Here is a 12,224-nt window from a genome sequence, read left to right on the forward strand (position 1 = left end):
AAATGCATCCAAACACCAAAAGGACCCTGCCTCAGGGGTTAGGGTGGGAGCTTTGGGGGATGGCGGGAGGGAGGGGAGAGACCAATATGAGAATTAGTCATGATCATGATACATAGAAAAGAAATCGACTCTTCTATTCAGAGTAAGAAACCACTGGAGGTCTAGTGGCGATGGTTGTAGCTGAGGTTTGGTTGCTGGGAGAGGGGTCTCGATTTGGGTTCCTTTAGAGTTCTGGAATGGGGGGATGGCTAGGTCTAAAGGAAAAATTTGGGACTGTGGGATATGAATTCACAATTAAACCGATGTCTGAGGGATCTAGCCCAGATACAATATGTATACAGAAGCCTAGCAAACAAGATAGCAAAAAAATCTAGCAGCCCAGCCCACTCCTCCCCTGCTCGAGGAAAAGAAGCAAGACATCCGTGACATGAATTTCGCTGAACCTTTGCCCAGTTTCCAGCCAACAGCTTCTTTCCCAGGATCAGAAACTATTTGCGAGGCTATGTATATATATGTATATCTGGATATATGTGTAGAATATATTCACCTGCACATATGTGGATATACATGGATATGTGTGTATGTATATGCATAGATACACACATACACACACACACACACACATAATATTTTTCTCATACATGCCAGGGAATTTAGAGGAAATTCGGAACTTCAAGGGAGCGGATGGGAGAACCTAAAAAAGTTAGAACGGATTTCATCATCAAGCTTAAACAAATTAACTCAGTTCTCGATTTTTTGAGTGGTGAGTTTTTTTGATGTTTTGTTTGCTTTTAAGAAAAAAAAATCATGATCTGACTAGAATCAGAAGGAGAATGCTTAATCATTGTGAATTAACAAATGAGACTCATCTCCAGTATAGCAAGCAGCTTTCACTTATACATGGGGGTGACTGGTTACATCAAGAGAGTTAGAACTGCAAAGCCCCCAGCTGAGGGGACAACGTCATGCGTATATCAATCCATGCTGGCAGGTTTTTCACACTGTTGATTCAACAAACAGCAAACCGTACACAGCAGTCTAAACAATTACAACACCAAATAAAATAATAATAAAATTAAAAAACACTTGTCAAGGACCCTTTTTCAGTTGTAAACAAAAAGGTGCATTTTGCTTTTGTCGGTACTGTTTTTTCCAAACCAACCAAAAAGCCCCCCCCCCAACCTCCGGTCCCCCACCTCCCCTCCCCACATTTAATTTAGCAGAAGTGGCTACAATACAAACCTTACAATTGTTACCAGGCTCTCTCTCAGAGGCCTCTGGCTTTGTACTCTAGTTTTTGGTTTAGAATTTTTTTTTTTTTAAATCATTCTGTAACAGTAGAGATTTTGTTTTTGTTTTTTGTTTTTGTTTTTCCTTTTGAAGTGAGATTTAAAATAGCCTAACTGGAAAAAGACCAGACCTAGGAAAATGTCAATTGAAAAAGGCCCCCAAATTTCTAGAAAAAAATAAAATCACAATATTTTCAAGTGCAAGTAAATCAACCACGCATAGATATTTTTAAGATGTTTTCCTTAATTTTAAGAAAAAAAATAATGGTTTGCACAGTTAAATGATCCCATGTTCGATAATTCAGGAATTCATCTTTATTTTTACTATTTTTTTGTTCTTTTGTTTTGTTTTTTTCTCTATGTGACATCTAGAGAAGCATAAAAAACGCTGAACAAGAAAAACCAAACAACAGAAAGTAAAACCACTGCAAGCACCAAGAACAGAACAAAAATGAGCACAGCAAAAAAGATTGTGGCAGCACAAAAGTCAAGAAAATGCACGTGTGATCATGACTGGCCAATCATCAACTGATACAACATCCAAGAAAAACGCTCCAATCACAGCACCTCCACGAAACTTGACGGCAATTGTCATGCAACCGATTCTTAGCCTTGTTACATGACGCCATCATGTCACACTGTGAACTTTGAGTTGATTTGAACTTACGGATGGGGGACTGTTTTCTCCACTCTCATGTGATTACGTGAACTTTATTCCTAGCTCAGCGCGAGACTGTGGTGGATTTGACTGGCCCTGGTTGGGTTGTTGGAATTTGATTGAATGACAAAAGAAGAAAAGATTTATATATATATTTATATATGTAGAGAGAGAGAGAGAGAAAGAAAGAGAGGACAAGAGAGTGTGGGCAAGGGGGAGGGAAGAGGTGGGGGCAGGTCGGGTGGGGTTGGGGAGTGTGGAAGGGCAGGGACAGTTGGGTTGAGGGTGAAGAAGGGCAAGGAAAAGTTAAAACAAAATCAAAAGGAAAAATATTTATACAGCACCAGACCACAGCATCAATCTAAAAGCTCGGATGAGAGAACAGCAGTCAAATCATAAGAGAACTGAAACGAACTCAAAGAATGGAGGAAGCCGGCAGACAAAGGACATGGGCACATCAACACACACACACACACGCACACACACGTACACACACACGGTTGTTTATGCAGACACGTGATCCACTGTGAACAGTAGCAGAACCTCACACAGGGCCACTAAGGGCATCCATCATGCGTTGGGAAGAGGAGGAGGGGCGTGGGCAGTTTGGCAAGAGGGCTAGGAAAAAAGAAAACAGCCCCTCAAGCCACCGTGGCCAGCAAGCAGATCGGGGAGCACACTCTCTGCTTTGTATCATCCACGGTTCTCTCTCCCCGGTGGGGGGGTGGGGGGTCACGCTCTCCTCACCCCACCCCAGCCTTCTGTGGCGTCAGCCTGTGGACCAGCAGGGGGAGCCTGTCAGGGTGGCCCTGAATTGCAGGGTAGATCAGAGGCTGGCTAGGGTGACTTGTATCCGAAGGGTCCATCCACGGAGCACTTTGCTGCTGCAGTACTGTCCACACCGACAGCAACTCGGCCCTCCCGCCCCTTTGGTCCCGCCTTGGCCACCATTCCTAGAGAAGGGCGTCTCCACAGCAGGAGCACCCACTGTGTGGTGCTATGGTCCTCTCTCCTCTTCCGTTCTGCCTCAACCCTCTTTTCTCAGAACCTTCAGAAAACGAACATGTTCAGTTTTGAGATGGAGAGTAAATCACATCAATGTTACCGGAATTCTATAAACACGCCTCGGCATCGCTGACTTCATTTCACGATCACTTCGTACCCTTTGCTTTGCTCCCAAGGTGGCCCACGTGGCCAAAGTGAAGCTGCTTCCCGGCCTGTGAAGCCTTAAGAAGGCCCACAGTGCTGACCCGTGACAGGGCTAAATGGAAGACTACAGAGCATCCTGCAGGGTGGGTAACACAGAAAAGGACAGTCCACCAGAGAGGGAGGTGCTCTGGCTATAGGTCTCCAGTCTCTGCTGCTGTCACTCCTGCTCTGCTGACCTCCCTTAATCCACCTCCTCCTTCTCCATTCCCTACACCCCTGCATGTGTATCTTTCTAGACTGGCCCATCTCACAGGCCCTTACCTGCCTTCTTTACTGGCGGAGCCCCAAGTGGTTGAGGCTGAGTCCCCTTCTCTGTCAGGCATCATCAAATGTTTCCACTTTGAGTTATCTTCTGCACTCCTCACCACTTCACGGTCCTTTGCCCCAACCTGGGGATTTGGGGGTCCCCAGCCCTACCCCCTCCTCATGGTTACCTTTGAGCTTGCTCCCCAGCCCCCGCTCCCCTGCGGCACTCAGGCCTGTGCCAAAGCCTCCGCACCCGGCTTATCTGCAGGGCTCTCAATCCACCGGGCTTCTGCACAGAGCAGACTTCCACTCTAAGCTTTGTGTCTTTCTTCAGGGAGTGTGGGAGGGAAGCCTGGGACCTGAAATGTCACTGTGGATAAGCTACCAAGTAGCTGAGGGGTGACCCAGCCTCCAGCTCTGCCTTCATCAAGAAGCTCTCCCTCCACGCCCCCTGCCTGCCTGCCCATCCAAGCTGGGCTCTTGTTCTTCCAACAGCAGATCTCCCTCACTGAGACCGGGGCCCATCGCATGGCCCAGAAGTCCTGACATGCCACATCTCCAGCCCTTCCCCAAAGAAAACCCTTAGACCCACCCAGGATATCCAATGAATGGGCTGATCCCTTTGGGTGGGAGAGGAGGCCTAAGAACCGAGGAGGGCAGTGCCACCAGGTGTCAGCTCTGGCAACTGCAAATAAGGGACCCCCCTGCGGAACTCCCCTCCTTTCCCCAGCCCCCGCCCCCCGCCCTGAGCATTTCAAGGGTGCCCATTCCTCCCCACTGAACTTGCTCCTTTGCCTGGCCCAAGTCTGCCCCTAGCTGCCCTTTGGTGCCTGTGCCGTCCTGGGTCTTGAGGATCCAAGCCTATCACACAGCACCTCCTCAAAGCCCAATGTGGGGAACTCCTTGTGCACACTCTTGCCCCTCACACACACACATGCTTGGCCCCCGAACACAAACACACGGTCACACTCATTCAATCCCTAAGGAACCTCCCCAGGGCTCTGCCGGTGCACGGCTGACTAGCTGGCTACTCTCTTCACTGGGGAGCAGCCGAGCCTCTGCCTGCAGGGGTGACCCCTTCTTGGCCACCCTCTCAAAGATCCTCACAAAGTACAGTTCCAGAGGTGGCAGCAGGGTCACTGACCAGTGAGGGAGCTTGAATCAGGCCTGGGGAGCTCCAACTCATGACCTGGGACAGGAAATTAGCTGACCTGGTCAGCTAAGCCAATTCAGATACCAGGTTCTAAACACAGCTGGGATCCAGTCAGAAAAGGCCAAGGCCCAAAGCCACGGCCCAGCCCTGTGCAGGTCAGGCCCAGAGCACCCAAACCTGCACAGCTCAGAGCAGACACCGTGCGAAAGCACATTCAGAGCCACAGCCCAGGGCCCGGAAGAGAGAGGACTCCCACTGAGGTCAGACATGCTGTGCAGTGTCCTCCGGCCACAGAAGCACAGAGTTAGGGGTCTGCAAACCTGCCCTCAGCTTGGGGCCCAGCGCATGCTACTGACCTCTGTGGCAGGACAAGGGCCTTGGGTGTGCTGCTCACTGGCTGTGGACCTGGCGTGTTTGCATTTCTGCCCAGTCTTCCTGCCTCTGCTTCCTTCCTCTTAGTTTCCTAGTAAAGATTTCTTGGAGAACCTCCCACCTTGGTACAAGATAATGAGCCCAAGCAGCCAGCGGGGCAGGGGCAGCTGGGAAGCCAGAAGCAGGTGGGGGAATCACACCCTCGGGAGACAGCAGGATGCAGAGAACCAATGCGACCCAACCCCACCCCAGCCTACCTGGGCCTCCCCTTATGGAACCTACACCCAACTACGCTCCCTCCAGCTGCCCTGCCCAGGGTCCCTCTCCTCCCATGGACCCACCACACTTCTGTTCTGGCCGGGCCCTGGCCCCCACGCTGTGACACTGTGACGTTGCCTTCATCACTGCCACTGCGGGTGGCCAGCCAGGCCCTGAGATCCCCTCCTCCCCATCACCCCTTTGCTCCTAGCTACGGCTTGTCCCTCCGCCACTGCTCAGGTCAGCCCTGCCCTTCTGAGCACCTAGGACTCATCATTTACAAACACCCTTTACTGGTCAGTAAAATCCTGAGTATTTTAGCACCTTTTGCATGTTAGTTCCTCCACTTCTCACTGAAGTCCCCTCAGCCCACACCTGGTCTTAGCGCCTCCTTCTCTTACAGCCTCAAGCAGTCTCAGGTTGGGAAGCCTGAAATCCCCTTTTGTTAAAACGCTGTCTAAATGGATTAAAAGTCAGCGTTATTTGTGGGAGTTACGTTATGTCATAGTTTTTTGGAAGACTGCTTAGTAGGGAGGAGCCCAGAGACATGAGATGTCTTCAGGACAAGACTCTGGGCTGGGAGGGCTGGGACTAGGATAACAGTGGGGAAGTTATCACTCTCCTTACTTAAAGGCATTACGAGCACAGCCTCTATAACTGGGCCACGGCTTCAAATCATGGCTCTACCACTCAGTAGCTGATGGCCAAGTGACTTCATCTTTTGTGTTCTGTCTTTAAAATGGGATGATAACACTACCCACGTTAAAGGCAGTCACAGCTTTACCATTACACCTTAGACTTGTTACCTGCAGGAACTGTGCCCCGTGCGCGGTAAGCACCACGTGAAGTCCAGGTTCTCATCTGTCTGGCCTTCACTTTCCCTGGTGGAAGAACCCCTCTGCTTTCTAAACCACACCTCTCAAGCCCTCACTCCAGCTATGACTGCTGGCTGGTTCTACCCTGTGGACCACTTCCTATCTTCTGTGCCAAACAACAAATGTGCCTTACTTACCTCCTCCTCTGCGGATTTCTCTGACCTACAGTTTCTATCCTGGCTTGGCATCTAGGTCTAGAAGGCTCAGACCGGCTGCCTTCACGGGAGCCACAGAACACACCCAACAGGGGCCCCTCAGAATCTCAGGGCATGGCCCTGGAGCACACCCCCTCCTCTGATGCCTTCAATACCTTGCTTTCATTAATGCAGAAACGGAAGCCCAAGAGGTCATGCCTCAGTGGCAGAGCTAAGCTTACGTTAAGGAAGCCTGCTCTCTGCCCAGAAAGGGCTGCTTTCACTGAACGGTCCCCACTCCTATGGAAGTACACCCACCTGCAAGCTGCTTCCTGCGGTCTGTGCTTGCAGAGCCAGAAGCTCGTGCAGGCAGGATGGTGACCCGTTCACCTTTGCGTCCCAGCACCAAGCCCGGTGCCCGGCCCGAGAAGGTACCCCACTCGGAGTGCATATGTGAGAACACATCTTCACGGAAGCCAGAGACAGGCAGGGGGTGGGAACTCAGGAGGCAAGAGAGGCGGGTTTTGCTTTTCCAGCCTTGCAGAGAGTAGAGGCTCAAGCATCCCCTCTGAGAGGTGAGTCCTGCTGCTCCCAGGTGGGTGGAAGATGGCTGCTGGCGGTGGTAGGGTTTGAGGGGGGAGATGGGGAAACTGGGACTCTCCCTCCCAAACTCCAGACTCTGAACCTCCACTTGAATGTCTAACTCTTATGTGCCTGGTCTTTCCCCCAACCCCTCTTCATCTTGGGTCATGGCAACTCTGCTCTTTTAGTCACTCCAGCCAAAAGCTGAGTGTCATCCTCGACTCCTTCTGTCACACCAGCATCCTTGGCTCTGCCTTCCAAGAACATCAAGAACGCAAACTCCTCCTACCGCATCGACTGCTGTCGCCCTGGACTGAGTGGTCTGTGCACTAAACTTCTGCTTGGGGTCCTACTGTGTATCGACACAGCAACCAGTGATCACGCTGAAATGCAAGTGGGTCAATGCCACTCTTCTACTCAGAGCTCTCCGACGGTTCCCCACCACCTACTCCCCCGTTTCAGAGGAGTGGCCACGGTCCCTACAATGGTCTATATAGGTCCAACACAGGTGGTCCTCCTCACCTCTCCTCACCTCTCAGATCTCTACTCCCACCATGCCCCCAAGCTGGCTCCCCTCCAGCCATCTTGTTCTGCAGTTCTCAAATGCACCACCCTGCCCTCCCCTTGGAGGCTTTGCACTGGCTGTTCCTTCAGATGAAGGACTCACTCCTCCAGAAGCTGGCATGGCTCCCTGCCTCACCTTCTTGAAGTCTTTTCTCGAATGTCACTTTCTCAACAAGGCCTACCCTAACTCCCTGATTTAACTATAACCAACAATTCTGACACACTATATAATTTACTCTTTGGTCACATGTCATTGTTTATTGTCTGTCTCCCCTTCTAAGGACAAAGGTTCTTGCCAGTCTTATTCAGTGCTGAGTCCCAAGTTCCTAAGTGGGACTGGTGCACAGTACTGCTGATGGAGTGCAGGGCAGAGGAGCTTGGAGGCTTGCCTTTGGCTTGTGGGTGAGCTGGGCCTACAGGAGCACACAGCAATGTGGGATACCAGGTTGAAGGAGGGCCTGGTACATCTCCCCCCTCCCTCCTTTCCCCAGGAAGCTGCTTCACCCAGGGGAACAAGTGGCCTGGAAGAGGAGTGGGCAACTTTTTCTCCAGCTGCAAGGCAGAACCAAGACTGAGTAGGGAAAAGTGGTGACTGTCCACTTGTCATGGCCTCTTTAAAGCAGGCAGGGTAGCTGGCCCAGTGCTGTGCCATCACCCTCCTCAGCTTCTGCCCCAGACTGACTGAGCTCTAGAATTGGAGGGGTGAGGGAGTCACCTGTCTAAAGTCCACCAGCCCTCAAGATAGGACAGATGGGGAGGGGAGAACCAGGGAGTCTAGGAGAAGGCCCCAGGAGATGTGGACAGTTCCCCCCACCAAAGTTTCCCAGTCCCCGAGCTTGCCACAGGCTCACCCCAGGGTTTTCCGGCAAACAGGATTACTATGTAGACCTGGGTGTACAGGCCCAGGGCTCACCCCACCTTCTCAGCAAGGTTCCCTCACTCCTGCTTCTCTTGGCTCTGCAACGGGGGGATGGCCATGCCCATTTCTGCCGGTACGACCACAGCTCTAGGCCTGCCCCCTAGGCACCCGGTGAGGAGCAGGTGGAGCTGGGCGCAGCGGGTCCAAGGCAAGTGAAGGTTCAGCTCAAGAAGGCCAGAGGAGGCGGCGGGTCCGTCCGGTGTCCCTTCCTCAACCCCCCACCCCCCCGTCCCCGCGCCCCGGCCGCCCCCGGTTACCTGTGCGAGTCCTGGTCTCCCCCGGGGGACGCTCCCGCCGGCGCTCAGTATGGGCGATTGGCGTCTTTGGGCCGCTTCAGCTGCACCTTGAGCCTCTTCATGCCGATCTGGAAGCCGTTCATGGCCTGGATGGCGGTCTGCGCGCTGGCCGGGTTGTCGAAGCTCACGAAGCCTGGCGAGACACGAGGGACGAGGGCCTGGGTTTCCACGGGGCCGCCCCGGCGGGGAGGGGTGGGTGGGGAGAAGGGCGGGGCCCGGGGGCGGGGCGGGGCGGGCGGCGGCCCCACCCTGCGCTCCCGCCGCGCCTCGGGCAGGAGAGGGGGGGGCCTCGAGGCTCCTCCCCCCCTCGGGGCCCCGCCCCGGCCCGGCCTCACGCCCCCCACAGCCCGCGAGCGCGCGGCCCCTCCCGGGGTGGGCGTGTCCGGGGCTCCTGGCCTCGCCGACCGGCGCCGCCCGGCAGGGCCTCCCCAGCTCCACCGCGGCTTTGGGCGGCGCCACTTTCCTGGGCGCCCTCGCCCCCCACCCCGGCCGGCCCCGGCACCTCAGCCCTCTCCTTCGGTGGGAGGGCGGACACACCTGCGGGTGGAGGAGTTTATTGGACACTGTCCTCCCTGACAGGAGGGGGCCTGGCAGCGGGAGGGCACAGAGTGCCGGCCTGGGGAGAGAGAGGAGTGCGAGGGGGAGGGAGGGGGGCACCCCGGAGAAAACCTCTCCACCGCCGTTTCCAGCCGCCGCCCCCCCCCCCCTCGCGAGGGCCCCTTGGCCGCGGGGAGGGCAGGGGCTGACAGTCTGACAGTCCTCACGGCCCTCGGCCCCCCTCCCGGTCCTGGGCAAGGTTGCCCCCAGCCAGGCTCCTGGCAGACACTTGCCTAAATACAGTCCCACTCGCAGAAACCCACCACTTCGCACCCAGGGGCTGTCAGCACCTCCCTAGTAACAATCCAAGACTTGGGAAGTAGGTGCTCTTGCCCTGGATTCTAAGCACGTAATTGATGCGTCCCCTATGAACCCCTCATGGTATCTACAATGACAATAGTGGTGTACAAATTAACACTATTAGTAAAACTTAGTTGAGAGCCTTCCCTGTTACCCAGGGACTGCATAAGTGCTTTTCACAGGTTCACTCCTCCCAACATCCCAGAATGAGATACAGAACCATCTATGGCTCCCAGTCACCTTGTGAAACAAGCAGTTCCCAGTTGGGGATGGTAAGGTTCTGAAAGTTAGTTTAGAAGTCACCCTTTGGGAAAGGGTGTCTGTCTCTCCTTCTAAGGACAAAGGTTCTTGTCCTTTGAATGCAACTCCTTACAGAGACAACATTTTACATTAGCATTTCCTAAACTGGCCCTAATTGGTGCTTCTGAAAAAGGGGCTTCTGTGGTCAAGTAGGCTTACCACTACGCCAATCTGGGACAGATCAAGGCACATTAACAAACAACACCCCCCCCCCCACCTGCCCCAAGTCCTCCAGTAAATAAACCTTTATAGCTTTGTTTAGCCTAGTATCTCCTGGAATTTATTTGACTTTAGAGGCCCTTTCTCTTGTAAAATGGAGTTAGATCCTGCAAAATATACAAAACTAAGTTTGGCGAGGTTCCCATCCTGCAAATGTCTCATTTGGGGTGTTTGTCTCCAAATGGCCTTGAGATATGTAAGCGACACGTGTACAGACCCCACTGAAGATCTAGCTGTTTTCTTGGCTGTCCGTGGTACATTGGGCCTGTCCGTGACCCCTCCCTCACTCTCCCTATGTGATAACTCTGTCTTTTTACCTCTGCCCTAGACACTGCCTCCACTGGCCTCTTTCCTCTTTCTATTGTCTCCTTCCTGCTTTCGCTCATGTTTGCTCACATTTGTCCTTACAGCCATGAGCCATCAAAGATGGGGGAGAGGGTGTGTGTACACGCAGTGAGTATACACAAGAGTAGGTGCACGTGAGCTCAGATGGTCTTGGTGAGTCGGGCCCAGAGAAACATAACCAACATCTGTGTAAGTCCATATGCCAAAACAGAAGAGATTGCAGGTTGCCCATAGTTGGAGATCGGCATGAGGCATCCTTCTACCTCCTCCTCTCATCTCGCCCCCGGCCAATCCCTCACCCCACCAACATCTGCGTCCGATGACCACAGTCAAGTCTTAGCAGAGCAGAACAGTTTTGAAAGCTGTGCACTGTAAGTCTGTTACACTGCTCTCCCCCAGATTTAGGAAGGTGGTTGAACTAAATCTTCTCTCCCTGCTGGGACCAGACAGCCTCACTGAGGGTGACAGGTTCCACCCCTCTCTCCTCTGCTGGCCTGTCAGCTCCAACTCTACCTCGCCACCTGCCCCCTGTCCTCAGTGGCTCTTTTTGCAGGAAACAAATCTGAGCAAAGCAGAGAAGAGCTGGGAGAAAGACAGAAGGGCTGGAGGTGCTATCTAGGGCAGAGAGGCAGCCACCCAGTGGGGAGAGTGGGGGAGAAGAGGTCCTGCAGGGAAGAAGCCCAGCCTTCACAGAAGAGTTTAGAGTCTCTCGAAGCCCCGGGGGGTTGGGAAGGGTTCCAGGCTCAAGGAAACTTCTCTTCCTCAACTAGTTTTGTTAACTGGTGAGCAGTCAGGGTTGCTGAACGGGGCTCTGGACACCATCTCCCATTGTTGTGGTTTCTAGGACTACGTCCCTCTTCCCAGAGTCTGATCCCCCCATCCCCCCCCAGCCTTGAGAAGGTTCCTGCCTCACAGATTGTGGGGAGCCATGTGGGGAGGATACCTTCCTGGTGTCCCCCGAGCCCTTCTTCCAACATAGCTACCATTAGCGCTGCACATCAGCTCACAAAGCCCCCTGGGAGATTCTGTTTATGCTTATAAAGAACAAGTGTGGCCTTTGAAGGGTTCACTTTAACATAGGACCACATTTACTCAAAAACGATTCCTCCTTTTGGGAACAAAGGGCGTTCTCGCCTCTCCTGAGGGTTTACTCTGGCAAAGCCCCTCACACACAGCCACCCTCCTGTAACCTCACACTGGGCCCCGCCCCTGAGAAATGACTACCGGTGTCCTCATTTCACAAATGAGGACACTGAGGCTCTGAGTTAAATGACCTGACTTTGAATGAGTGCTGGAGCTGGTTCTCACACTAAAGGCCTCCGGGGGAGTTGCGGAAAACTCAGCTGCCAGAGCAAGAAAAAAGGAACCCCAGGGGCTCTGGGAGGAACGACTGGGCCCAGCCGGCCCTCAAGGCAGGAGCGCATCCTTCTCTAAGGCCAGTGGATGTTTAGTGCTAGAAGTCTGTCTGTTCAGGAATAAAGGAAAGAGCCAGAGCAGAGGTATACAGAAGATGATTTTCAGAAAAAGCAGGGAAAAAAACCTTGGTCCTGGAGAATTTAAATAGGCAAATGGCAAGGGTAGTGTCTGGGGCAGACTCCAAGAATGGCTACGAAAAAACGGGCTGTGTTCACAGGAGCCACAGCACAAATGCTCCGAGGTTGAGGCCGGAGACCAAGCCTGCTGGCCCAGGTGCCCAGAGCTTTGTGGGCTCTTAGCAGATGTCTTTCTTCTGATGTAGGGAACATTCAAGGCTTATTTAAAGAGCAAAGGCAATAATCTCCAGTTTGTTGTTCTTACATATGTAACTGTAATTTGTCAGGAGAAGTATCAGTCCAACAAGGGAGGGGCTCAACCCCTGTCTCTGTCTTTTTCTTTGTCTTCTCATACCCAAAGACAAATGAACTCCTG

General features: G+C 53.0%; 1 protein-coding gene across 14 annotated transcripts in view; it reads right to left on the minus strand.

Moving 5' to 3' along the window:
* Nucleotides 1-12,224, minus strand: part of CELF4 (CUGBP Elav-like family member 4) — a 295,532-nt gene that overhangs the window by 569 nt on the left and 282,739 nt on the right. For 9 of the 14 annotated variants that reach the window (XM_047828544.1, XM_047828542.1, XM_047828537.1 and 6 more), the window contains 2 exons: nucleotides 9,093-9,171; nucleotides 8,517-8,688 (listed from right to left, as the gene is read on the minus strand). In XM_047828544.1, the coding sequence (XP_047684500.1) occupies nucleotides 8,517-8,688; nucleotides 9,093-9,171 (251 nt within the window). Of the gene's footprint in view, nucleotides 1-1,913; nucleotides 2,044-8,516; nucleotides 8,689-9,092; nucleotides 9,172-12,224 lie in introns of those variants that run through there. The other 5 variants (XM_047828541.1, XM_047828535.1, XM_047828533.1 and 2 more) reach the window with 2 other exon arrangements.

The sequence above is a fragment of the Prionailurus viverrinus genome, chromosome D3 (genome assembly GCF_022837055.1).
Source record: "Prionailurus viverrinus isolate Anna chromosome D3, UM_Priviv_1.0, whole genome shotgun sequence".
Taxonomy (NCBI): Eukaryota; Metazoa; Chordata; class Mammalia; order Carnivora; family Felidae; genus Prionailurus; species Prionailurus viverrinus.